The sequence below is a fragment of the Crotalus tigris genome, unplaced genomic scaffold (assembly GCF_016545835.1).
Source record: "Crotalus tigris isolate CLP2741 ecotype Arizona unplaced genomic scaffold, ASM1654583v1 scf7180000024506.7606697, whole genome shotgun sequence".
Classification (NCBI taxonomy): domain Eukaryota; kingdom Metazoa; phylum Chordata; class Lepidosauria; order Squamata; family Viperidae; genus Crotalus; species Crotalus tigris.
The window spans coordinates 1,054,804-1,082,677 of NW_024100678.1; the positions used below are offsets into that span (position 1 = coordinate 1,054,804).

The 27,874-nt window shown below is 38.0% G+C and overlaps 1 protein-coding gene across 2 annotated transcripts; it reads left to right on the forward strand.

Annotated features, from left to right (window-relative positions):
• Positions 1 to 27,824, forward strand: NCBP1 (nuclear cap binding protein subunit 1). 2 transcript variants are annotated; one of them, XM_039333609.1, is made up of 23 exons: positions 1 to 290; positions 5,809 to 5,882; positions 8,033 to 8,133; positions 8,864 to 9,020; positions 10,605 to 10,712; positions 11,740 to 11,861; positions 12,729 to 12,798; positions 13,066 to 13,281; positions 15,008 to 15,105; positions 15,830 to 15,893; positions 16,148 to 16,258; positions 16,389 to 16,453; positions 17,023 to 17,085; positions 18,964 to 19,038; positions 20,802 to 20,905; positions 21,380 to 21,502; positions 22,493 to 22,595; positions 23,952 to 24,045; positions 24,344 to 24,447; positions 24,803 to 24,917; positions 25,434 to 25,556; positions 26,311 to 26,424; positions 27,396 to 27,824. In XM_039333609.1, the coding sequence occupies exons 1-23, from the start codon at positions 257 to 259 to the stop codon at positions 27,507 to 27,509; spliced, it is 2,352 nt and encodes a 783-aa protein (XP_039189543.1). In that variant the 5' UTR covers positions 1 to 256; the 3' UTR covers positions 27,510 to 27,824. The 2 variants fall into 2 exon arrangements, with proteins under 2 accessions (XP_039189543.1, XP_039189544.1); XM_039333610.1 differs by lacking the exon at positions 1 to 290 and adding an exon at positions 8,414 to 8,748 and having other exon boundaries at positions 5,867 to 5,882.
• The last annotated feature ends 50 nt before the right edge of the window (positions 27,825 to 27,874 follow it).

Here is a 27,874-nt window from a genome sequence, read left to right on the forward strand (position 1 = left end):
TCCTCTCTGGATTCCCCGCCAGAGGCCACCGGAAGAACCTGCCGGCGGGCCGGAAACAACGAAAAGCAGAGAGAAGCTGAGGTCCTCGCTCGCTCGCTCTGTTTCTCGGGGGGGCGTTTGCGCGGCGACGACGACGACTTCCGGCGAACGCTCCGAGTGTCGGTTGCTGCTGTCATCGGGCCGTAGCGCCGGCAGCCCCTTTCCGCCCCCGAGAGCACCCTAAGGTCGTCCGCCGAGCCGGAGGAAGGGTTGAGCCATGTCGCGCAGGCGGCACAGGGACGAGAACGACGGTGAGCCGGAGGGGAGGGAAGCGGAGGGCGAAAGCCCTAGAAGGCCGCCTTCTCCTTGCGCCCGCGCCGTTGCTGCTTCGGAAGACCTTGGCGCTCTCCAGATGCGCTTCTGGGGAGAAAGTGCGGTAAATCATGGAGGCCTCCCCATCGCCTCGGTCCAGCTGTTTGACCGAGCTAGAAAGCAGCCGGGCCAGTTGATCTTCTGTGCTTGGATTGGCCAAGTCAGAGGAAAAAAACTCAGCTCGCTGGGTCTGAGCTCTGAAGTAGAGAGACCAGGGCTCTTCAATCGGGAGTTTCCAATGTGTCCAAGATTTTGTCCTGGGCAAAAATGTTGGCTTCTTACATTACAGGTAGTCCTCCACTTACGACCAGAGTTGAGTCCAAAATTTCTGTTGAGACATTTGTTAAGTGAGTTTTGCCCCGTTTTACGACCTACCTTGCCAGAGTGCTTAAGTGAATCACTGCGATTGTAGAAGCACGGTTGTTAAGTGAATCTAGCTTCCCCATTGACTTTGCCTGTGAGAGGTCACAAAAGATGATCACATGACCTTGGGATACTGCAGCCCTCATAAATATGAGCCAGTTGCCTAGTATCTGAATTTTGATAATGTGACTATGGGGATGCTGCAAAGGTGGTAAGTGTGAAAAATGGTCATAAGTCACTTTTTTCAGTGCTGTTGTAACTTCGAACACTAAACAAATTGTTGTAAATCGAGGACTATCTGTACTGAGGAGGAGGAGATTATTTCCACTCAGGATTCTATTTGCACACAGTTTTAAAAAATAGCTAGATTAGGCCTTTGACAATATTTGTATCCAGGCTAATTCTGTAACATCAGAAACGGAGATGGATGCAAGAATAAAATTAGGTGGCAGCATCCTGAGTGAATATGGAAGACTTTGGCTCAGGAATTCTGGGAGTTGAAATCCACAAGTCATAAAAGAGCCAAGGTTGCCTACCCCTGGCTTAGAGCAAGGGTCTTCAAACTTGGCCCTTTTATGACTTGTGGACTTCAACTCCCAGAATTCCTCAGCCAGCATGCCTGTCTGAGGAAGTCTGGGAGTTGAAGTCCACAAGTCATAAAAGGGCCAAGTTTGAAGACCCCTGGCTTAGAGGCTTTTTTTACTTCTGCAATCTGAAACTTTTGTTTTGCAACATCCCAGTTTCAGTTTTCTGGAATGTTTATATGTGCAAATAGATGTCAGTGTTCCAGTGTAGAAAATCCATTGCAGGTTTCCATATGACAGTGTTTCCCAAACTTGACAATTTTAAGGCATGTGGACTTCAACTCCCAGAATTCCACAGCCAGCGTTGCTGGCTGTGGAATTCTGGGAGTTGAAGTCCTCATGCCTTAAAATTGTCAAGTTTGGGAAATACTGCCATATGAGATTAGGAACAAAAACCAATTATGGTTAGTCACACAGTCAGACAGATGTTTAGACTGGATTTGCCATTTTTGTCCTCTTACTGAGTCTTCCCAAGGACCTGTTTGCTTAATAATATTAAAGGTATCATCGCAAACTATAAGCTATTCCATGTAAAACTGCTTTCTGTAGTTGACCATGGAGATTTTGTCAATATTGATGGTTTTCAACTGGTGCTCCAGATATTTTAAAATTGCATCCAAGTTTCCTATTGTTAGTACCAGCTTTGCTTTCTTTTGCCATAGTCATTCTACTTCTGTTTGCAGGTCTTTTTTTATTTTTTATTTTCTCAGTTTCTCCATGTATTGCGATGTCCAGTATCCAGACATTTTGTCTTATCAACAATTGTTAAGTCTGAATTATTGTATGGCAGTTATTATGGTTGGTTGTACAGTCAGCCAGATGCTTAGATTGGTTGTTATTATTACAGACTTTGAGCCTGGGATTATTAATGTGAATATTCTGGAAAAAAAATTGAATTGGAAAGAAAAATTGCTTAAGAGAAATAAATTTTTATTGCACAATTTTCTAATCAGCTATATATAAATTTCTCTCCCAATTGATATGCCCCTTTGGTGGAAGTACACAGTTTTATACTATTGCAACAATAAGTGTATTAGTGTCACAGATCTAACTGTCCACACCTTCAATAGACACTGTAGGTTTGAGAATCAAAGAAAGGAATAACCTTTAGCATATAATGGCAATCAGAGGCCATATTTCATACACTGGGTTCTTCCTGGCATTTGGACCATGATTTCCCATACAATTGATTTTCTGGCATTGGTTATGAAGAGGAGAACAGACATTTCCATTTCTGAGCACATTTTAGGATTATGTCTAAACTTAACTTTCATTCTCTAGTGAGCACAGCCATAATTTGTTGTTGGCCCTTTTTGCAATTTTGTGTTGGTACTTTGTAGTACCCATGTTCAATTGTTAGCATTCCCTTCTCTCAAATACGCACATATTCCACCTGACATGGAAATGAATTGCAGGACAGGTAACAGCAAAACTATTCCTGTAGTACCAGTAGTAGACCTGACTTTTTTGTTTTGTTCAGTTCTTTCTGGATGTGGGTGGCATAGCTGATTTTTCAAAACAAATGAGCTGAATGAAAGAGTTTGATTTTCCATCCTATTTTATGGTTGAGATCCAAGGAGGCCATTGTGTACTTGCAAATAATTGCAAAAAAAAAAAAAAAAAGGTTGGGAAAAACACAAAAGTCTTTTCCCACTTAATCAGCAATATAAAGGCAGCAGAATTGTATGTACCTAGATATCTTCAGGGCATCTCATGGATACTAAGTTCAGCTTTATTTGGTCAAAGGTAAGATATCTCCTTTTGTAGGGAGGAAATGCATAATATATGTCATGTGGCTAGATATTCATAGTATAAAACTTGGACATATTACTCATAAATAATGAGATAACCAAGAAACCTAGCTTCTGACCATAGAGCCAGATAGTAAATTTTCCCAACTTGTCCAACCTATAGAGATGTTGCTAAAATGAAGGGAAAATAGCTTTGTTGTTTTCTGAGAACTTATTTAAGTTACAGCCCTTGTGCCAACAAGCTTTTTTCTCTATTCATTCTGCGCAAACCAGAAACAGAAATCTAAGAAATATTTATAAATCTGTGCAAAAAAGCGTTATTTCACTTCTATACCAGCAGAGAGATTTGTCTCTTCTTGAGCCTATTGTAATGATTTTAACAATCTGTTTAGCAAATGCAAATCATACGCTCTTTTGAGGAATAATGACAACCAATACTATGTTAATGTAAATCCTTCTTGGACCAATTTCATTTGCTTGGAGGCAGTGGTAAATACAAGTTAGCTTTCCCAGTACCCAACCTATTGTAAAATTTCCTTCTGGAAAGATATCTCAAAATGTTTTGTTAGCCATAGTAAAGACAAGATCATTTTCTGGGCTATGGTTCTCAAGTTTTCTTCAAATGTAGGACACTTCTTATAATCAGTAATTCCTTATTTATTCAAAATGATATATGGATGTAAGAAAGCTATTGTGTTTCTCTTATTCTTTTTAAATCATAAAATAATGTAATGTTGTATAACAAAATATTAAACTATTGATATTAGAACCAGTTTAGTATGATGGTTAAGGCATCAAGTTAGAAACTGGAAGACTATGAATTGTACAGAAGTCCTGCTTTAGGTATAAAACCAGCTGAGCAAGCTTGGGACAGTCACTTTCTCTTTGCCCTAAGGAGGAGGCAATGGCAAACCATTCTGGAAAAAAAAAATCTTGCCAAGAAAACTGCAAGGATTAATCCAGACAGTCTCTGAGAATCATATACGATTGGATGGAAGGAAAAAAAAAACAATTAGCACTGTTAGACTGTAAATGAAATGTGGGTAGAATCCATGTGATTCACATGGGCTGCGTCAGTTGTTACACAGATACAGCGGAAGACTAAGGGATCTTGGCAGCTAGCATTTTCCTTTCCAAGTGGCTAGATGGATTAAAATTTTACATGCCCTACTTAGCTGCTGGACCTTGAAATGAAAAGTCATATGAATACTTGCATATTCCTCGATGCTTTCTTGTAAACAGAGAAGTTTAAAATGTGTTACAAGTAGTCCTCGGCTTACAACAGTTCATTTAGTGACCCTTCAAAGTTCCAGCGGCACTGAAAAAAGTGACTTATGACTAGTTTTCACACTTAACCTTTGTAGCATCCCAGTGGTCATGTGATCAAAATTCATATGCTTGGCAATTGACTCATACTTACAATGGTTGCAGTGTCCCAGGGTCATGGGGTTCCCTTTTGCGACTTGCTGACATGCAAAGTCAATGGGGAAGCCAGATTCACTTAACAACAGTGTAACTAATTTGACAACTACAATGGGATGAAAAGTCGTAAAATGGGGGCAATCTCACTTAACAAATGTTTCACTTACCAACAGAAATGTTGGGCTCAATTGTGATCGTAAGTCGAGGACTACCTGTATATAGGTTTAGATATTCTTCCATTTTCACCTTAGCTTGACTGGGTTTTGGCTCCTTTTCTCCTAGCATTAAACCAAATGATGAGAGTTGTGAATGGTTCCTAAGCTTGTATTGGCTTGCTTAATTGTGCACAGACACACACACACCCCACCCTCTCCAGAATCCCCTTTTTCTTTGGAGTGTGTTATTTTATATGACTGGCACAAAATGTGTTGTTTTTTTCTTTGGCTTTACATTTTTTAAAAAAATAGCTTGACTTGGTTTTAGGAGATCTTTTCCTGTGAATTACTCCTTTTGTAAAATTTTGCTTCTTTGTTTCCCCAGTCTGGGATTTGATTCCCCCTTCAAAAATACAGAATACATAGAATTAGAAGGGGACATCATGGTGGTCACCCATCTACCTTCTGCGCCTTCATTTTACATAATAATAATAATAATAATAATAATAATAATAATAATAATAATAATAATAATAATAGACAAATTTGCTATTAGTCAATTGCAAAAGGCAGCCTTATTAGGGACTGCTTCCATCCTGCGACAATATCTGTAATACCTTCAAACATCCACATCTGCCTATCCCAGGTCCTGGGTAAGGACTCGATAGGTAGACAAAATGCCAAATCCAGTCTGAACATCTGGCTGACTGTGCGATGACCCATAATAATATGATTTGTACTTTGATTTGTTCACTATTTCTTACCTCTTCTTCAGTTGAAAGGATTCTGATGCAGCTTATAGGTCAATTAAAAAAAAATTAAAAGGAACAAGTGGTTCTTGTTTTCATCTATGTAAAAAAAAGGTAAAAAGATGGAGGGGGAGGAAAACAACAGACTTCTGTTGTTATTAATTAACAAATTATTCTAGTCAGATTCCAAAGGACAAAACTGTGGAACTGAACAGTGAATAAAAAAAATCTTTTTTTTCTAGATAAACAGTGGGATCATTGCAATGTACCATCAGATAATGTGTTCTTTTACTGGAATAAATTGTGGAAATATGCATAAGTGCAGCGTGTTTGAATCTTACTACTGTATTATAATTGAGACAGTATCTCACACCTTATTGGCACCTCATTTTTGCTCCTGAAATAGTGTTTCTATTTTGTCTCACTGAAATAGAACAACCATACAAGAAAAGGAAAGTATCTATTGCAGAACGATTGGAATCTCTAATAAGCAAAGTGGGAGAAAAGGTACGGAAAGCTAGCATCTTCATATTTTTGTGGTTTCTTTGTGTGAGCATAATACAAATACTGAAATTTTGGATGGATGGATGAATAATGTTCTGTTTCAGCAGTCAATTCCACTCTACTTGATTTTTCAGTTTTCTAATTAATTGTAAGAAAACATTACAGTGATACCTCAATACTCAGTGTTAATTCGTTCCGGAAGGCACGATGAGTACCAAAAACGATGAGTACCAAACAAATTTTTCCCATAAGGAATAATGTAGTGAGTCACAAGGCAGCTGACACCGAAAAGTTCTAGCTTCTGTGTTGAGTACCAAACAAATGATGAATACCAGGACAATTTGATACTCAATACATCAAAATGTGTTGAGTACCAAATTCAATGAGTTTCAAAGCAGTTGAGTACCAAGGTACTGTTGTACATGGCTGCTGAATTGATCAGCTGTTCCTGTTGGACTGATTAGAGTTTTTCAGTATTTTTATATTAGAAACACCCAACCATATAGTTATTACTCTGTGGCCTTGTTGGACTGCAGTCCTGTCAATGCTCACTGTATCTGAATTTTTATTAATAATGCACTTAATCCATGTAAAATCTCAATGATTATACAGTTTTGCTTCAGTAGAGGAAAAAATAGTGACTTAAAATAGCCCGTGAAAAGGAAAAGAAACAGAATATGACAAGGAGCACTGTGCCAGAATTTACTAGTGAGAATAAGAAAATAAAAATAGTGCCTACTTGTTGACCAACCAAACACTAAATACTGTGTGTTTCTATTAGGCAAAAAATGAGACATAAGGTAATAATCAGCAAGGCAAATAGATTCCCAATCTGCTATTATATTTAGTGCAATTAAAGTTTTTAATTTATTGAAGTATTTATTGAAATTGCTGTGAGATTATTTTGCTGAAACACAATGAACTCATTCCTTAGGTGGATGACATTAAACTACAAGACCAAAATAAAAATGTGTAAATGAATTTACAGTTATGAAATTTTATTCTTATGTTTTTGCTACACAGAGGAATTGCTGCTGTTTTTGAAATATGTAAAAATAATGTATAAGGTCACAGTTGTATGAATATTAGCTATTCAATTCCATGGTACTGCAGCTATTATTTATCATCACTATTGATAAAATATGTGGTGATTATATTAATATCTTTACATTTCCTTGATAAAGGAATTTTATTTTAACGCACAGAGTTTCACAAGTTACACTTGTATGGCTTTTAACCATGAATAAGGGTAACTTGAGTTCATCAAAGTTTGCCAATCAGTTTATCAAGTACCAATTAAAAGGAATCTTTATTTCTCATCATTCAGAGCCAGCATCTCGGCAGGGTGGCCTTCAGAAATATTAAAGATGAGGCCATTTTGCATAAGAATAGAAGGGAGCTAATTTTTGGGGTGCCCAACCTCAGAGCACCTATTTTTCTTAACCATTGGAACTAGGAAAGACATGCACACATTTTATATTATATATTAAGCATGAGCAAATTTGTATTTATTCACTGGTCAAATGACATATTCACTAAAGGGCAATATGTCAAGTTGAAGAGACATGCTTCCTTTTCTATTACTCCCTCCTTGAAAGAATTTTTTTACAACTGGGGCAATAGCTTCTCAAGCTTAATGTGTGATGAGATGACCCACCAGGGGTCATGTAGACTCACATCTTAAGTTCAGAGCCCTTACAACAGTGGTTCTCAACCTGTGGGTCGGGACCCCATTTGGGGTCGAACGACCATTTCACGGGGGTCGCCAAACAAGGCTGTCCGCCATTTTTTTCCCCTTTTCTTTGGCCATGCCCCTGGCACCCGGTGATGTATAAGTGGTTGGGGGTCACCACAACATGGGAAACTGTATTATGGGGTCGCGGCATTAGAAAGGTTGAGAACCACTGCCTTACAAGATTAAATTTTAATGGGATTCTGCTTCATTTTTTTTTAAAAAAAGAAGCATCCCAAGAACTTGACACAATCATTTTTCTAAGAAAACCTTCATCTCCTTAAATGTGGGAGAAGAAGAATTCCAAAACTTTCTGGTGACATGACAGAATCACTGCCGTAGCCGCCGCAGTCCACGGAAGGAAAGAGAATCTTGATATAATACGCTTAACAATGATTTTTTAATATTTTATTCCCTTCAGAGTCCTTTCTCTTTGGAAAGTAGAATAGAAGGCTTGGCTGGAGTTTTGGAGGCAGATCTACCAAACTACAAAAGCAAAATACTGAAACTGCTTTGCACAGTGTATGTATGCAAAAGATTTATGGATTTAGGTGATAATACAGTACTTACAGTAAAGATGTTTAAATATCTACTTTTGAAAAAGGTCACCTTTCCAAAACATTTTATTGTATATATTGTATGCCTGCATATTTTATCCTGTTTAAAGCATTTTTGAAACTTGGATGCAGTATGGATAATTAGGAAGGAGAGCATAGAGGAGCAGCAGTGTCAAAATGATTCCCTAGTGCTGATCATTCGGGCTCAGTAACAGCAATACAATTGTCTTAATTGTCTTCTGCAGCAATACGTTGAGACGCAATTCGCAGTGCAAGCTTACTCTGGACTTTTCATAAGAGTTCAAAGAAAGGATTACATTTTTGTCTGACTTGTTGCTCATGACATCTTCTCCTTTCAACTAATGACCTCCTTTGCAAGGAACATATATTGCCTTCTCATTCTGAAACTGAGTTAAATTTGGGATTGGGGGACAACATCAAAACAATGGAGGATTATGCATATTACATATCGTTGAGTTTGATTTTCCAGTTGGAATTGCAGTATTAACATTGGATGAAAACTGAATTGACTCTAGCAGTATCTTAATTTTTAATGTGGTATACTGCTTCTTCTCAAAAGGTATGCATCTCAAATAGCTTGAATTAACTATAAATAGGAGTAATGAGATCACAGTTTTGATTAGAGTTATTGTTTGATACTACTTTCTCTCTCTTTTATGAAAAAAAAACTTCAGAGCACGTCTGTTACCACAGAAGATGACCATTTACACAACTCTTGTTGGCTTGCTGAATGCCAGAAACTACAATTTTGGTGGAGAGTTTGTAGAAGCGATGATACGTCAACTGAAAGAATGTTTGAAAGCCAACCTATACAATGAAGCTATCTATTTAGTAAGTTGTTTTCATACCTTAGAGTCTTTGCACATTACCTTCGACATATATCCACAACTGAGACTAGAATTTCATTCATCACATTCTTAAGTGAATCATTTGATGTGATGATTTATTAAGACATTAAAAGAATTAGGAGGTTAAACATATAAGGAATGGTTGCTGGAATTGGGTATGTCTAGTTTAATGAAGAGAAGGATTAGGGGGTGACATGATAGCAGTGTCCCAATATCTCAGGGACTGCCACAAAGAAGAGGGAGTCAAGTTATTCTCCAAAGCGTCTGAAGACAGGACAAGAAGCAACAGATGGAAATTAACCAAAAAGAGAAGCAATCTAGAACTAAGGAGAAATTTCCTGACAGTTAGAACAATTAATCAGTGGAACAACTTGCCTCCAGAAGTTGTGAATGCTCCAACACTGGGAGTTTTTAAAAACAGATTGGACAGCCATTTGTCTGAAATGGTATAGAGTTTCCTGCCTGAGCAGGAGGTTGGACTAGAAGACCTCAAAGGTCCCTTCCAACTCTATCATTCTTATTGTTATTGATTTTAACGATCATTTTTACCATAGCTATTAAGCAAATCACATGGTCATTAAGCAAATTGTGTGGTTAACTGAATCCAGATTTCCCAATTAATATTGCTTGTTGGAAAGAGGCTAGGGAGATTACAACTTGCAATCTCATGACTGCAAGGTATTGCAGCTGGTCGAAGATGTGAACTGATTGTCAAGTGCCCCAGTTGCAATCCTGTTGTCAGCGGGAGGATAAATGGCAAATCACTTTTTCCAAGGCCATCGTAACTTTAAAATATCATATGAGTCAAGGGCTGCCTATGTTTAGATTGATTTTCAATGAATTTGAAGAGCTCTCCATATGGGCTATGAAGGTAAAAAAAAATGTAATTTCATGTAATCATATAATACAGGGAGTCCTCGACTTACGACCACAATTGAGCCCAATTTTTTGTTGTTAAGTGAGACATTTGTGAGTTTTGCCCCATTTTACGACCTTTCTTGCCACAGTGGTTAAACGAATCATTGCAGTTGATAAGTTAGTAACCCGGTTGATAAGTGAATCTGGCTTCCCCATTGACTCTGCTTGTTGGAAGGTCACAAAAGGCCTTGGGACACAGCAACAGTCATAAATATGAACCAGTTGCCAAGCATCTGAATTTTGATCACGTGACCACAGGGATGCTGCAAAGGTTGTAAATTGCATTGTCAGTGCTGTTGTAACTTTGAACGGTCATTAAATGAACTGTTGTAAGTTGAGGACTACCTGTACACCCAACCAAAGCTTTCCATTGGCTTATTTCTTCTGACTTTGTCATAGCACTCTGTAATGTGAACGGTGCCAGTTTTTGCGATTTCCTGATCTAGACTTTTGTTATTTCGATAATAAACCAGGTTTACATATCTCTTCAGTTGTATCTTGGCCCTGGGATTCCACTTACCCCAGTAAAAGATGCTAAAGCAGATACAGGCTTCTGCAAGGTTCTTATTTGGCCTTATGAGAACTCTTGCTGATCCATGCTTTGGGGAAACACATGACTGAGAATTGACAAAATGTTCTCTTTCTCCAGGTGCGCTTTTTTTCTGATCTTGTGAATTGTCACGTAATAGCTGCACCCTCAATGGTAGCCATGTTTGAGAATTTCGTCAATGTGACGCAAGAGGAGGATGTACCTCAGGTAAACAATAATACTTTTGTTTCATAGGTAGAGAAACAAATTGCTAAAATTTGTTACTGTGATTATTTTACTTTTTTTGTAATGTGTCCCAAAGGTGCTTCCCCCCCCCAAAAGACAAGTGGACTTTGTTTTTCCTTGAAGACTCTTCGCTTTTCATCCAAGAAGCTTCTTCAGCCAGAACTGAAGAATCTTCAGCCTTGGGGGGGGGGGGGGAGAAACACCTTTGGGACAACCATGACTTGATGACTGAGAAACTCGATAGACATTTTTTGTAATGACAAGCCTCTCCTCAACTTGTATTGCAACAAAAGCCTTAACAGTAAGCTGTAACATTTGGCCATGTACCCTCCAGTCCATTGTCACAGGCTTCCATGGTCTTCAGGAGGAACGTAAATACAACAAAATAAAAATGGGAGATGGCCATGATTTAGACAGGCAAAAGGAGTCCTCACCATTGTATCCTATCGTAGTTCAAAAGATCTGCAGTTCAAAAGATCTGCAACGTAGCTCCTAAAACGTTTCTAAAATCTGGATTTGTAGAAGGCCTTTTAATCATACCTATTGGGTTGATGCCTGACAGATGTTTTCCAGGACCTGGCTAATGTCATTTACTCCAGAGAGTAAGTCTACATCTTAAATTCAATGAGAAGCAATAGGTGAAATACCTCCTTGAAAAAGCTTATGTAAATAATACAGCATCAGCATGACATAAGTAAAATTTGGGGGGGTTTGTCCTATATTTTTTTCATTGCTTTGTGTGCAGATTCAGCGCGTACTCTCCTGTGCACCTATGTGCAGGATGTTTTAAAATGATGAAAATCAACCATTCATGTTCAGAGACTTATAAGCATATGAACCTGATCCCTAGAAGCTTTGCACCTGAAGCATCATAACATTAGAGTTAGAGTTGTGGAATCATAAATACAGTAGTGGTTCCTGTAAATCTCAAATCTTTGAACTGATTTAGCTTTTATGGCAAAAAACAGAAGTATTTTCTGATTGTGTTTTGTCCATATTTTTATAACAGGTGCGATGTGACTGGTATGTGTATGCGTTTCTGTCATCCTTACCTTGGGTGGGGAAGGAGCTGTATGAGAAAAAGGATACTGAAATGGAGCAGATCTTGTCTACTGTTGAAAACTATCTGAAGTAAGAAAATGTTTCTTTGTGTCATTATGTCTTAATAGAGCATGAACACAGAACTTGTAGACTTCATAAATTTGCAGGGAATGCTATTTCTTGACTGTTAAATCTAGAGGTAATGTCTTCGGACTTTTAGGTGAAAACCAAGTTAGTTTTGTTCCTTTTTCAAACAAAAACACATTAAAAATCGTTCTGCATTCTTAGTATGGAGAAAGATGCTCAAGAAGAAGAATGATAAAATCCCCAAATTTGTGAAAAGCGTGCTCTCTGCAGAAAACATAATTGCTTTCCACTGATCTTGAAGTCAGGACTAGAACAAATGAGTGGGAATTCCTGGAAAACACTAAGCAGGTTTTGCTACTTAAAAAGGGATCTGAAGTGATCACTGGGCTGACGAGAATTTTTTGTAAGTCTTGGACTCTATGATTCTACAAGTGTCTTTCAACATGGTAGTCAAACCAACTCTCCTAAAAAACCCACATTAGTTAGGAATCCGGTCATTGAAAGTGCATACAGTTGACATACAACTGATCATTTAGCGACTGTTCAAGGTTATTACGGATCTCTCTGGGAGAACTTACAACCCACTTCCAAAGTTCTGATCCCCACTCCCCTGGTCACATGACTGCATGTTGGGCATTTATGTCCATTTGCAGTGTCACATACTCACATGACCATAGTTCTGGTGAAAACTGGCATTTACTTTTAATGTCTACCACAGAGGAGATCATACTATACTTTTCCCAATCCCTCCTGCCCATTGAGATGTACTATCTGGTTTGGATAAAGTGCTGTTACTTTCAGAATCTTTCTGAGTTAAAGTGCAAACCAATTATCAGTAGTCCTTAAAATGATTACGTTCTTTTATGGCAGACGGCGTCAGAAGAACCATGTGCCCATGCTACAAGTTTGGTCTGCTGATAAACCACATCCACAAGAAGAGGTGAATATGATTAGGGTTTTGAATGCCTGCCCTCACATTCATCTGAACAAACATTAGTGGAAATGCATAATTCCCATTTTGTCTGCATGAAGTTAACACTGTTCTAGTGAGAAAGTCTTCCCAATGTCCTTTCTTTATTCTGAATTTTCCCCTTGAAATGGTTCCTAGAAAATTGGGAAGGGTGATTTCCTATAGCACGGAAATCAGTCTTGCTTTGGGAACATCCTTGAATTCTGAAAATGTCTGACGGATGCTGTTTCCTTCCAGTACTTAGATTGCCTTTGGGCTCAGATTCAGAAAATGAAGAAGGACCACTGGCAAGAGAGGCACATTCCGAGGCCATACCTGGCGTTTGACAGCGTGCTTTGTGAAGCACTGCAGCACAACCTGCCTCCTTTTACGCCCCCACCCCACACGGCAGATTCCGTTTACCCGATGCCAAGAGTCACCTTCCGAATGTTTGACTACACTGATGATCCTGAAGTAAGTTAATGATGTGGGGCAACATCCTTGTGGTGTGTTGTCTGTTGGGAAATGAAATGTTTTCGTCTTTGGTGGGTTCCACATAATATGCCCCTTTGCCTTTTGACTGTTCGGTTTGGGTCATTTTTTGGTCTGAAACTAGTTGAGAATTTGCTTCAAATTCTTTAGCAGGGTTTAAATGGTTCAGTGTTTGTTTTGTCTTTCTAATAGCTCCCGTTATTCCATGTACCACTGCTTTTTGAGCTTCTCCATTTTGTTTCTCAGAGTAGGAAAAGGCTGCTTCTAAATGAAAATACTAAGTATCCTTGTGCTTATAGAAGTAGTTTCCAGCTCACTGACTTCTCTATCAAATAATTTTATTGCATTTTAAAAATCATACACATTAAAAACCACATATACTAACAATCAAAAGAAACGATAAAGAGTAAAAGAGAATAGGGATAGAAGTGTGAAAAGGTATATAGAAAAAAAGGTACATATATACAAAGAATGATTTCTGACTTCTAAGGATATAGAGAACACTTACTTTCAACTTTTAGTTTAAGACTGTAATAAAATGTCCATTTTACCCCCCAAAAGATAAAGAGAAATATAAAAAAATGTTTTCCCCTTTTTAAATTTTAACAACAATTTAAATGTCAAAATTTGATTTTTCTGCATCTCCTGCAAAGAGTCCACAAAGGGCTTCCATTACAGATGAATGTCTTCAATGATTTTTGTCTCAGGACGGTTATTAACTTAGCCATGGTTGCTAGTTCTGTCATCTTTATTAACCATTCCTCTATTGTGGGTACTGTAGGGTCTTTCCAATGCTGAGCCTATAAAAGTTGTGCTGCTATTATCATATAGAACAGGGGTCTCCAAGCTTGGCAACTGTAAGACTTGTGGACTTCAATTCCTAGAATTCCCCTACCCAGCCATGCTGAAGTTGAAGTTCAGAAGTCTTAAAGTTGCCAAGTTTGGAGATCCCTGATATAAAACAATATAACACTGTGTCATTTTTTTTTTACTTTTTATCCATATATCCCAACAAAAAAAGTTTCTGGTCTAAATTGTATATTAATTTTTTGAATTATATCATTAATTTCTCTTCAGTATTGTCTGACTCTAGCCTTTTACAAATCCACCAAAGGTGATAAAAGATTCCTGTTTGAGTCTTTCCAAAACTATTTGGGTAACTTTTATACATTTTAGACAATTTATCTGGGTATAAATACCATCTATACATCATTTTATAGAAATTCTCCTTGAGGTTAGAGCATAAGGTAAATTTCAATTCTTGTATCCACATATTTCCCAAACTGATCAATTTGTATGTTTTATTGAAAATTGTTCACCCAGCTTATCATACAATTTTAACTACTTCATCTTCTGTTTCCGATTTTAACATTTTAGCAATAAGATATTCATCTTTTGTACATGGCTCCATTTCAGACAGTTTTATCATGTTCAAAATGTTATTATTCACTTGTGTCTGACCCCCTCCTTTCTCCTCTCCTCCCCTCCCCTCCCCTCCTCTCCTCTCCTCAAAAATCAGAGTGGGGCAGCGGAACTTTCTATATGCTGAAAAGTACATTATAAAGATTACATCCCCACAAACTATTTTATTAAAACTGTAGGGAAGATGTTATAATGCCAGTTTGTGACCACACATCATGCCTTTTGCGATGAAGATGGATTTTTGGGCTGTGCCAATAAATTAACCTCTGTTGTTTTCTTTTGTCAGGGACCAGTTATGCCTGGGAGCCACTCTGTTGAAAGATTTGTGATTGAAGAAAACCTCCACTGCATCATCAGATCATTTTGGAAAGAGAGAAAGACATGGTAGGCCTCTTTGCTTCCTTGTGTAAATAATTGTCAACAATTTCAATCAGATTGGATACAGTGGCAAAAAATTTATTATAATTCAAAATATTTTGCAATATCCTAAAAGTATTTTCGCACAAATCAGTTACAGTTTTATCCAAGCAAAATTGCTGATAGGAAGTCTACATTCATAACTGGCTGTGTTGCACTGTTGTCAGGAACAGAGGGAGGGAGGGAGGGAGGGAGGGAGGGAGGGAGGGAGGGAGGGAGGGAGGGAGAGATGGAAATTAAATGGATCCAGATGAACTGCCATTAGCCATTACATATAAAATTTAAGTATTAGTGGAGAACAGCCTAGAAAAGTGATATTGATCTGTTTTCCCTACATTGAGAAGTGTTCTTTAAAACTTTGTGTGTTAAATTAATGCTTTAAAATGCAGATTTACATCATGTTTGTTAACTGTGAATATTGATTTTGAAGGAGCTTCCCTGGTTATTAATGGCATCTGGAGCTGTCATATCTATTTCTATATCAGTCTGTTCAAAGAGGAACTGACACTGCATGGTGGCAGAACCTTTGGCAACTGTTTCTAAGACTTGCTTCCTGCAGGGAAAGAGGTTTTTTTGAAGGAGTGGGTCCCGGCACATATCACTAAAAAGTAGTTTTTTTTGCAAGGGGTTTGTCTACCTACTTCCTGCTTGCCTTTTTTATTCTGAAATATACACCTATCTTTTTCTGTAGTGCTTCCCAATTAACAAGCTATCCAGGAAACAACAAGATCCCTCTGAATTACCACATTGTTGAGGTAAACACTGTATTTATCATGTCGCTTTTTCTTATTTAGTGCCAATGATCTTCCTCTCTGCAAATAGTTCCTCATCTCCCAATGGAGCTTGAAATGACCTATTTTGAGTTCAAACCATTTCTGGTACACCTAGAAAGTCCATTGTGGGATTGGAATGGGGCATTTTAACACTGGAACTTTCTGACAATGAAATATCCTGTACACCTCTGCTTTTGCGAATATGCTTCATTATATTCCTTTCATGTTTTCCCCAGGTCATTTTTGCTGAGTTGTTTCAGCTTCCTATTCCGCCTCACACAGAAATCATGTACACTACGCTGTTTATTGAACTCTGTAAACTTCAGCCTGGATCTTTACCTCAAGTTGTATCCTTTCTCCCAAAGGTTTCTTGTAGCAGTTAATACCTTTTGATAATAAAAGGAATGCTCTGTTTCAACCATATTGAATTAAACATTATATAAAAAAACAATTTAAACCTTAATTGAAAAACAACAGCTTGCACAAGCTACAGAAATGCTGTACATGCGCTTAGATACCATGAATACCATCTGCATAGATCGGTGAGTGAGGACATTCTCATCTAAATTTTCTGAGGACTTAGTGACATGGGCTTATTTAGCGCAACAAAATCTAGTTATAAATGCTCCTGTTTTACAGACCTTCTCTCATTTAATTAGTACTGGAATAAATTGTTTCTTCTATTAGCTGCTTCTGGAACTTTCTTATATAGCATTCGTAGTCAACTAGTTAGAGCTCACTGCAAAGTTAGATTGCTAATAAAAAAATAAGACATATTAAAATCTAGAAGAGAGCTACCCAATTATTATTGGATGTAAGGCTATGAATTCTTTGAAAATGATTCAAAATAGGTACTTTAGAATATGCAAGGTCTGAAGCTCTATCAAGGCATTTGCAAAGCATGCAGATGCCTCTGAGATAACTCTTCAAAAGATTCTGTTACTATAAATATATTGGACATTTTTTGTCTTTTGGTTTTTAAGAATTTGCGTCTCCTCAGACTTGACCACCAGTTACTTTATATATTTGGATGTAATGTCAATAATAGCATTGCAAAATAAAAAGGGTTTGATACAAAAGTCTGAGGAGAACTTTTTTTTCTCCCACCAAGGTTTATGAATTGGTTTTCCCACCATCTTAGTAATTTTGAGTTCCGTTGGAGCTGGGAAGATTGGTAAGTGTTTGATTCCATATATGCATGTATGATGAACATGAGTGTAAATATATGTTTGTGCATATTCTCATTTCTGACAGCTATCTATTTTGTTTGGGTTATGTATGTTAGGAATGTGCTGTGCCTGAGGTTCCAATACAAAATTGTGTTTTTAAGTATTCTGCAGTGTTTATGTAGCAGCACTTTGTAAGTCTCTAAAGCACTTTTAGTAGCCATCCTGGATGGCACAATTGCTGATTTTCTCCCTTGTGATAATGAGTGCTACATCACAATTCACACGAAAACCTCATTAATTCCTGGATGAAAGAGTCAACCTGGCTTGTATTATTGAAAAATAGGTGGTTATGCTGGATGGTACAGACGTGCAGCATGAAGCCAGGCTCTGGAGTTGAGCCTTCCTTTGATCCATAGGGATACCATGTCACTCCTCAGAAAACGTGTCTGACCTCAGGAAGCTATGAGGTTTTTTTTCCTGAGCGCTATTTAGTAAGATAGATCACATCTTGCTATCTAATCCTGCTGCCCAGTTTTCTCTTTGAACTGCCAAAAATGTTCTCAGGTATGGGATTGGAAAAGCCCAGAGGTCCTCCACCACTTTCAACTAGTCATAGATGTTCATAATCTAGGAATGTCATGTTTAAATTACCCTGATGCGCTCTATGTGGTCCGACCCTTGCACTCAATCTGGCTGCTGCCATTGATCTAAATGCACCAGATTGCTGTATGTGGCATCTGATCATACACATTCTAGTCCTTTGCTGAAGCTACACTGCTGCCATTTAGCTTCTGTGACAGGCTTTGGTGATGACCTCCAAGGCTTTTAGTAATTTGAGACCAGAATACCTGTACAATTGCCTCCACTGTCAGAACAAAGCAAATCTTTATTATAGAGATACACCAGGATAAGAAGGGCGGAATATGAACAATAATTTCAAAAGCTAAAAATTGTAAAATACACAAAGTTAATAAACATTTTAAATATGTAGACTCAACACACACACACATATACACATCTAAAAAACCCTATAAAAAGGAATAAAAACATTAAGTAAGTAAAAAAATGTACAATCCCCACTGTTGTAGAATGAGACAAGTCATTGGGATCATCAGGGACATCCTACTACATCAGTGTTTCCCAAACTTGACCATTTTAAGGCATGTGGACTTCAACTCCCAGAATTCCACAGCCAGCAACGCTGGCTGTGGAATTCTGGGAGTTGAAGTCCACATGCCTTAAAATGGTCAAGTTTGGGAAACACTGTACTACATCTACTGAGGCTGCATAATGCCATCTGGCAGTATGGAGCCCTTCAGTGTATTTCTGTCCATGCTCCAGAGTGCCGTATTTTAGGATGAGTTTGAAATTCAGTTTTTTACCCAGGCCTGATCTGTATAAAGGCTGAAAAAGTATTTTCTTTCTCTCCCCTGACTTTTTAAATGATGGTTCGATTTAGTGAGATTTTACAATATTTCATTATATTATTTTTACACATTTTATTACAGTTTGTATTGTAAACTGCTGTGGGATATTTTGGCACAGGGTGAACAAACATAGATGGATAAGATGGTTGGATGAATTGATGGATGCGTAGAAAAGTAGATAGGGTGGCAGATAGGAAGACTGTCACCCCAACGGGTGGAAAAGCCTACAGAATAGTTTCATTACAAAGCTGATACATTTTCTGACCTTTTAAATAATTGAAGATAGTTTTTTAAGTCGTAACTGTGGATTATAAGTAAAACTCCAGTTCTGCATATCCTTAGTATCCTAGAAATTGTGATGCTATAAAAATGTAGGAAACTTATCTTATGAACATGAAAGTATCTAGTTGCCATAGAGTCTTTCCTTTTCTGAATGCCATCTTTTTCTATATGTAGGTCAGATTCTGTTTCTGAGGTTCTTGACAGACCCAAGCCTAAGTTTGTAAGAGAAGTACTGGAAAAATGCATGAGGTGAGTGACAGATAGCAGCATTTGTATACGTTATCCACCATGCTATTTCTATCAGTATAAGCAGTGTTAGGCAAGTACTGAAAAAGAGTAAAATAGAAAAAGCAAAAGAAATTAAAGACATGGAGGAATAAAAAGAAGAGGAAAGCTTCCTGAATGCACTATACCACTATACCACTATATCATTTTTGTTCTACTGTATCAGCTTGGATCATCTCACCCAATTGCAATTACTCAGTCTTCCTGTTCCTGTTGTCACATTAACTTTTCTTGCTGTTCAGACCTCATTTATTATTTCTCTTTGTCCAAACCCCCTCCTTACATTTATTTTGCAATCAGTAGGTTTATTCTGTCTTGAAGTCTGTCTGCATTCCTTCAGCATAGAGCTATTTGTGACTCTATTCTTGCTTTGCCACATGCACACTTCTTAAACAACCATCTCCACTGCATTATTATCTTCATTACCTTGATTTCCATTCTTTATCCCATCCTGTCATCCACTCTTCCCATCCACTGATCCTGCATTCTAAGACATATTGTCTATTTCACATGCATGTTTGCATCTCCCTGTTGAATTCTTACTTCCAAATTCCGAGGAATGTTTGGCAGAGTGAAAATAGAGAGAGACATCTTTCTTTGACCAGCCTTTACAATAGAATAGTACAGTAAAAGGAGAAATAGTTTAATATATCAATTACTTATTGGTGAAGGCAAATAATAATAAGACAATAAACCAGCATATCTAATAAAAAAATTTGCACCGTTATATAACTTGGTGAAAATATCTGGTCACCTGATATGTGAGAGGAGCCCTGATGGCACAGAGATTAAAATGCAGTATGGCGGCTCACTCTGCCCATAACCTGTTGTTGAATCCTGATGGGGCTCAAGGTTGATTCGGCCTGCCATCCTTCCGAGATTTGTAAAACGAGCCAGATTGTTGGGGACAATATGATGACATTGTAAACGGCCCAGAGAGTGCTGTAAAACACTGTGGTGGGGCAGTATACAAGTTTAATTGCTATTGCTATTGTAGGGTTGGTATCCCTTAAAATATAATGAACATAAAATTTATCTGTATGGCCTTCATATTTGGAAGTGATTGGGACAATCAGAGCACGTCTTGGAGCATCAAAAAAAGGGCCCCATATGAGGACATGGGCAAGAGTTTCTACCTTCCTGGATCCATAAGGGCAAAGTGAGCAATCCCATTAAATTATATCTTGAGTAGAGCTGACAGGAGGGCATCAAACTAGACTCTAGAAAAGGCCCATCTATATTTGCTTAGTGTTAAATTGTATAAGTCAGAGGTCTCCAACCTTTCCGGGCTCATGGCCCGGAGGGAAGGAGAGCAGCTTCCAAATTGGTGCGCACCCACGCAAATTGGGCCACATGCACTGGTGCAGCACTAGTGAGCCCGTTCGTGCATGCGCAAAAGGGCCACACAACCCACGTGGTTCTAGCGGCCATCTTCATGCATGCACAAACGGGCCATGCACACCCACCCGGGGCTAGTGGCCCTGTTCGTGCCCATGTGCATGGAAGCTTATCATTTCCCTATTTCTGACAAATTATAGTTCAGGTACTGTCCTAGTTCTTGAAAAACTTTTTCTGTGCATTCAGGATCAGGGTGTAGCTATCAGCTTTGGGGTGTTTTACCAGTGCATGTATGTATGCCAAGTAATGAATGATTGGTTGGGTTACATATGTAGTATAACCATAATGTGACATAATTGTGGCAAAAAAAAATATCTTTGTTTTTTCAGGCTTTCCTACCATCAGCGAATAATAGATATCGTTCCTGCTAGTTTTTCAGTCCTTACTCCGGCAAATCCAGCATGTATTTATAAATATGGAGATGAAAGTAACAGTATGTAGAAGATGATATTTATATAATTTACACTTTACAAAAAAAACCCTTGGACTGTGACAAGGAGTATTTGTTACCGTTGGAGAGAAATGGTATTTTGTCTTATTAAAACAGGTGGGGGATGGGGGAGGCAATAAGAAACTCCATCTAAAGAAAGCTGCTGTAGCTATGGGCAGGTATGAGATGGTGCCACCCAAGGACCATCCAAAACCTAGTGGTCATGATGACACAAGGGGACATTACTTAAAGATGTGGCTTCTCTTCTGAAACGCTCCTCAAGACATGTAAAACCCTCTAATATTTTTTATTCAATCTTATATGTCTGATCTGATGATTTCTCTGAGATGGTTGATTTCCAAGCAAATTTAATGCGCTTTTAAAATGTAAACTTGTAAAAGCTTGCGTGTAAAAAATGTTTCAAAAATGCCCAGTTTTCAAAGCTGGAAACTTTGCTTCTTCTATCTTTGGACGTAGAATCTCTTCCTGGATACAACGTTGCACTCTGTGTAAGCATTGCCATTAAAAACAAAGCAAGTAATGATGAAATCTTCGCCATTCTGAAGGATGTGCCCAATCTTAATCAGGATGATGATGATGGTAAGTCCTTCTGATATTTACCGTGTTCCATTGCTAATTTCCATTTATGAAACATTGCAAAACCTCAGGGAAGTTAGTTAAGGTTTTAGTTAAATTTAGGATATGGCTCCAGTTCTTATTTTCATACAGCAATTTGTACTAGCTCAGTAGAATTGTATTTACCTGGGACTGTTGATATCCAGCACCACTCCATACATACAAGCAAGCAAATGTGCCTTTACATTTATGGTATTTTAAACAGAATGACACTATAGAACAGTGATGGCGAACCTTTTAGAGACCTAGTGCCCAAACTGCAACCCAAAACCCAATTATGCATCGTCGGGTGCTGGGTGGGTGTGGTCCACTGGCTGGGTGTGGCCCATTGGCTGGGCGTGGCTGCGGTAGTAATGGCAGACTGGGTGGGACTAAAAAGTTCAATCAATCAATTCCAACTTTGCAAGATCTTTTTTTTTTGCACAAGAAGTTGAAATTGACTGATTGATTGAACCCTTTTTTTTGTACATGGCGGCGGAGGCCTAAAGCAAAAAGGTTTTATAAACCCAGTTGAAGGCCTAGGACTGGGGCGATGGCGCGGGTGCCCACAGAGAGGGCTTTAAGTGCTGCCTCTGGCACCCGTGCTATAGAATCAGAATGGGAAAAGGGAAATAGGAGGAAGAAAATTGCCACATTTTGGATAAAATAGAAGGTTGAGACTAGGAATTGTGGGAAAGACCATGATTTTTCAGACACTAGCTGCTATATACTAAGAATTGGCTTCATCCATGAGTTCCAATTCAGTTTTATCATATATCTTAGTATATGTCTGAAATTCACACATTGATATATGTAATTTGTATGAATATAATTGTAAGAAAAGCCTATTATGAAATTTCGTGTGCAGTTTATTTTTTTAAATAGAAAAGTAAAAATTCTCAGTCCCACTCAGCCTTTAGTGAATGCTTATCTTGCTTACAGGGATTCAAATGTATTTGTAACTTTGTTTTCCAGATGAAGGCTTCTCATTCAATCCTTTAAAAATAGAAGTTTTTGTCCAGGCACTATTGCACTTAGCGTCAAAGTCATTCAGTCACTCCTTCAGTGCTCTGGGAAAGTAAGTATTTATCATTAAGTATATTAAACTGTCACTGCGTTCATATTGTTGCCATTTTATTTTTATTTGTGTTGTAACTGTGAAAAAGAGGATAGAAGCAAGTGTGTTGTGTTCTTTATTTTTTATTGTGTTTTAAAAATAGTTATATTATTTACTTTTCTTTAATCTACTATTTAAAATGGATTGATTCCTGTATAGTCTCTGATTCCTGAGATCTTTATCTCCACCTGTCTGGTTGGAGTTTTGCATTCAGCCGCTTTCTCCCACACTGCAGCATAGACAAAAAATTCATCAGTCCTTTCTTACCTGGACAGCAGAACGTTGTCTCTGTATGTATTTAAGCCCAAGATACAGGCTAATAAGAATGGCCAAAGAAGGTCTTCAGGAGGAGGGAAGTAAAAAAAAATTGCTTGTCCAGAAGAACCCTTTCTGCATTAGATTGTCAGGTGGTGGATAGAGCTTGGGCATAGGCAAAATTAAAAGCAACCTCTCCGAAGAAAAATCTGATGACTGGTCCAGTTACACAATAAGCGAATGTCAGCCCCATAATGTAAACCGAGCCAAGAAATCAACTCAATCAGAAGACTAAGCTACTTTTTTTAAAGGTTGGCTAAAATAACAGGATCTTGGAAGTCTGGCTCTACTTTATGCTCTCTGCTTCTTATCGTCCTGTGACTAAGGGAGGTGTCTGTCTGAGACATTTTCACATATTGTAATCAACTGCGAGAATAATCTTGAGGGAGAGCCAATGGTCAGATAAGAGAAATCTGAGCCCCAGAATGGAGCATCTCAGACTTGACCCTCCCTGGTTCTCTTTAGGAAATGTCAGGGAGGTAAGATTCTATTACTATAACTCTATAACGAAAGTGGAGTTAGCATTTATTTCCTTGGCATTCAAGTCTCGTCTACCTCAAAGGGTTGGCACGTGACTTCCGCTATGGCTTGGATTTAAGGCAGGGTTTTCTCTCATTGCTTTGGCAAGAAATGTCTCTTACCTCTGTCTCACATACAGGGTAGGGTGGGGTTGGGTGTTTAATGTTGGCACTGATTTTGGGGAAGAGATGAGTTCTATAATTCGCTTGCTGAATATTCATAGGGTACTGTCATGTGTAGCTTGCCAAGATAGCAGGAAGAACTGCTGTGTTACAGAGCTCTTTGTCAACACGGCAACACTGCTAGTCTCTCAAACTAGAAATCCAGACTTCAGAATCAACTTGGGAGACTAGACCAGCCCATTTTTCTTTCCTCTCCCCTCCCAATAAGTTTTGCCAAGGGTCCGTAAGAATTGATCTGTAAGAATTAAGACATGTCCTATTCCTTAACATCCTTGGAATGTGTTATTTCTGTTTTTATAAGATTTCGAGAAGTCCTCAGAACTTTGGCTGAAAGTGACGAAGGGAAGCTTCACATTCTCAGAGTGATGTATGAAGTATGGAAGAATCATTCTCAGGTAAGAATGAACATTTACATAGTCCCTCCTTCCTTCCCTCCCTCCCTCCCTCCCTCCCTCCCTCCCTTTTCCTCCCTCCCTCTCTCCTTCCTTCCCTACCTCCCTTGGGAGTTATGATAAGAGGCTCTGCTAAGATAAATAACTGTGGCCTGGACAGCTTAGGCAGTCCTCCCTCTTAAGAGAGGCAGTGCTTTGAGAGATCCTGTTTAGTTTCAGTCTGTGACTTTGTATTGAAAGTTGTGTCCAGATGGCAGTACACAGTACTGATGAACTGAGCAAAGTTTCTGCATTTGCACAGATGATTGCTGTACTGGTGGATAAGATGATTCGTACACAGATTGTGGATTGCGCTGCAGTGGCAAATTGGATTTTTTCTCCAGAGCTATCTCATGATTTTACAAGGTAAATAAATGTAAACCAAATATTTTTTTAAAAAAAATCTTCAGGTTATGCTTCAAATATCTCTCATAGAAGTATAAGTGATCTTAATAAGGGAAATTTTGCTTAAGTTAAAAATATTTCCTGAAGGTAAGCAACCTTTTGTATATCTTATTGAAAATTTGCATGCTTTTTTTTTACAGAGAATTCTGATACTGAAATTTCTCCTCAGAAGGAGGAGATGGAGATGAAAATTGCACAATTGTCCTTGTGTTTTCCTCCATTTCACTCATTATCTGAGAAAAGCTTAGATTTACAAGTCTGTATCAGCCTTTTTACTGCCAAAAATCAGAGTGCTCTTTGCTTTTTTTATTGCTAGATTTTATATTTGGGAGATCTTGCATTCTACCATTCGTAAGATGAACAAGCATGTGATGATGATTCAAAAGGAGCTAGAAGAAGCCAAAGAAAAATTAGCCAAGCAACAGAAAAGAGTAGGTGACTTTTTTCCATGACTGTATGAAGAAATAAGACTGAAAATACATTTCATCAGCTACAAGAACATAAGATTTGCTTTGTTTTGCTGAGCTAGGCAGAGATGGGCAGCAGGATGGAAAGATGGTGATGGTCACCATCTTTGGATACTTTTTATTGTTGGATAACTTTAACTTTTGAATCCCCATGATGTGGGCAAGTTGCTTGATAACATGTGATCAACTCCCCTATATAGTTGAGTATGAATGATTTATATCATCAATTCCTATCTCATAGACTTGCAACATTTTTAAACAATAATAAACATAATCTAAAACAATAGCTGAGGCACCAAACCAATTTAGATAAATAAATGACTTTATTTGCCAGTTCAGTGTACAGCAGAAAACTGTGCTGTGTGCTTTCAAGCTATTTTTTTTGACTATACATGCAACAGTGCCTTTTGTTTTGTTTTCTGTCTTGATTATTTTTAAAACATCTTAAAAATCAGTTAAATTTCAACTCTTTCCCTCCAGCGTGATGATTCTCGAAGGAATGAGAGAGAAAGTTGGCCCCTTGAAGAACAGATCGAACGCTTGCAAGAAAAAGTTGAATCAGCTCAAAGTGAACAAAAAAACCTCTTCCTTGTAATATTCCAGGTAAAAGCAGATATACTGATGGGCCAATGAAAAGGGCAATCTTACACTTATTAGTTAGCAGATGGCATTGGTACATGAAAGTCAGACATCTACAGTATTAATATAGAGTAGTAATTTGGCTGCCTAAGATTGCTAGCTTATTCAATTCAGGCTTGCTTGCTATCTGGGATACACCACGGGGGTGAACTAGTTCCGCAAACAGACTAACTAACGGTGTTCTGCCGGAGTGTCAGTGTTATCTGGGCCTTTTTCTCTGCTGGTTTTCACTTTGCATTTGGGCTGAGCCAGTGTCAGTTGGTTTCTTGCTTCTTCTGCTAGTCCCACCAGAGTGGTATCTGTTTATCCACTTGCAATTTGTATCCTTTTGAACTGCTAGGTTGGCAGGAGCTGAGGCAAGTGATGGGAGCTCACTCCATTATGCGGTGCTAGGGCTTGAACTTTTAGAATGTGAAGAGTCAACCTTCTCCGGCTGACAAATCCACTGTCTTTAAGCCACTGAGCCACCACTCCCCTTGCAATCTTAGAATCTTAATGCGATTGCAAAACTCTGAAACAAGCGTTTAAGCTTCATAAATTCCCAAATTAAAATTCTGTGCATTTGACAACAAGTTCTGGAAATAGCTAACGGTACCACAGTTATATCCTACTTAATTCAGAGATGCTGTTTTTCATGTGTCTTTTAACCCCTGCTCAAAAAAATAGTTATCTCGTCTACAGATCTAACACCAACTATTTCACTGTTTTTTCCTTCCAGCGTTTTATTATGATCCTAACTGAACATCTAGTACGATGTGAAACAGGAGGGATTGATGTAATTACACCTTGGTACAGGAACTGTATAGAGAGGCTGCAGCAAATTTTCTTACAGGTAAGTCTTATAGATGTCAGAATTCATGCGGTTATTGAAAGTGAGATTATCCTGATACAGCCTATCTCAGTTTGCACCATATTCAGATACTGAAGAGAAGCCAATGAACCTTTCTGAGATCTATCAAATATTTTTCAGAGGGTAATTATGTGTCCATCTGGGTTTGCATAATTGGCATGTTGTGCTAATTAAGTCACAGCACTTCCTAGATTGATACTGGGTACTTTTCCTTTCTTAAAACTTCAGTGATCTAAGTAGCCTTGATTTCTGCCATCAAATTTGGGGCACAGATGTGACCACTGTTGTCTCTAAAGCCTTTAATTATCAGGACTGCCGTTTATTAAATATGCCTCCCAATGTCTTTCATTGAAGATTCTAAGTAACTAACTAAATAATAAGAACAAGATTCAAACCCTCTTATCTAAAATTAGATACACGGTCAATAGAGAGTGGTGGTGGCATAATTATGGAAAGCCCTCTCAAAAAAGCTTGTCTGGGATCAAAATTGAAACAATGATTTATTTGTAAGGTTTGTAACTGGAGACAAGCTGCTGGAATTAAAAAATTATCATTTCTTATCATTTCTATTTATTTTATACAGTACTTTTATTGATTGATTGGTTTTATTGTCCAGTGCTCTAGAAATTGCACAATAATATGTATAAAGAAGATAATATTTTACAATCACTATTTAACCTTTCATATCTATATAAAACAGTTGGCATGATGAAAATCTCCTGCTCCTAATTTCATAATTAAGATTGTCCACCTCCTAAGAGTTCAAATCCTGGTTCTGTTTTTCGTTTTGTTGGCAAGAGTTGCACATAGTGCATAGTGTAGTTGTAGCTATCATAGATATCAAAGACATGGAAAATATAAATAAGAGATTATACTTTTTAGATAGATACGTTTTTTATTTAAGGCGCTAAGTCATTTCCAAACTTAACCGAAATGCTTTTTTTGTGTCTTAGCATCATCAGATCATCCAACAGTACATGGTGACCTTGGAGAACCTTCTATTTACAGCAGAATTGGATCATCACATACTGGCTATATTTCAGCAGTTTTGTGCACTCCAGGGCTGAGTAACTTTTTTTTTTTTGTATAGGACTTAATTTCATCTTGTTAAGTTTAAGATGGATTCTTTGATAAGAAAGGAAAAAAATCTTTTAATCTGAAAATACATTAAGTGTGCTGTCCTAGATAAACTACGCAGTGCTTGAATGGGATGAGTTGGGGCAGCAGGGACCTTATGCTAGTTATGATTGCCAGGTGATTGGGATGGAATAATGCGTGGATTTCTAATTTTGAAATGGTTTGAATGTTGACTCTGCCATAGCATCTGCTTTGTTCCCTCCTATTGTTTGTATAAAAAATAAAAAAATAGATAATAAACATAATTGGCTCTTTGCTTGCTTTTTGTATATGGGCTAATTCTATGATAATGTAA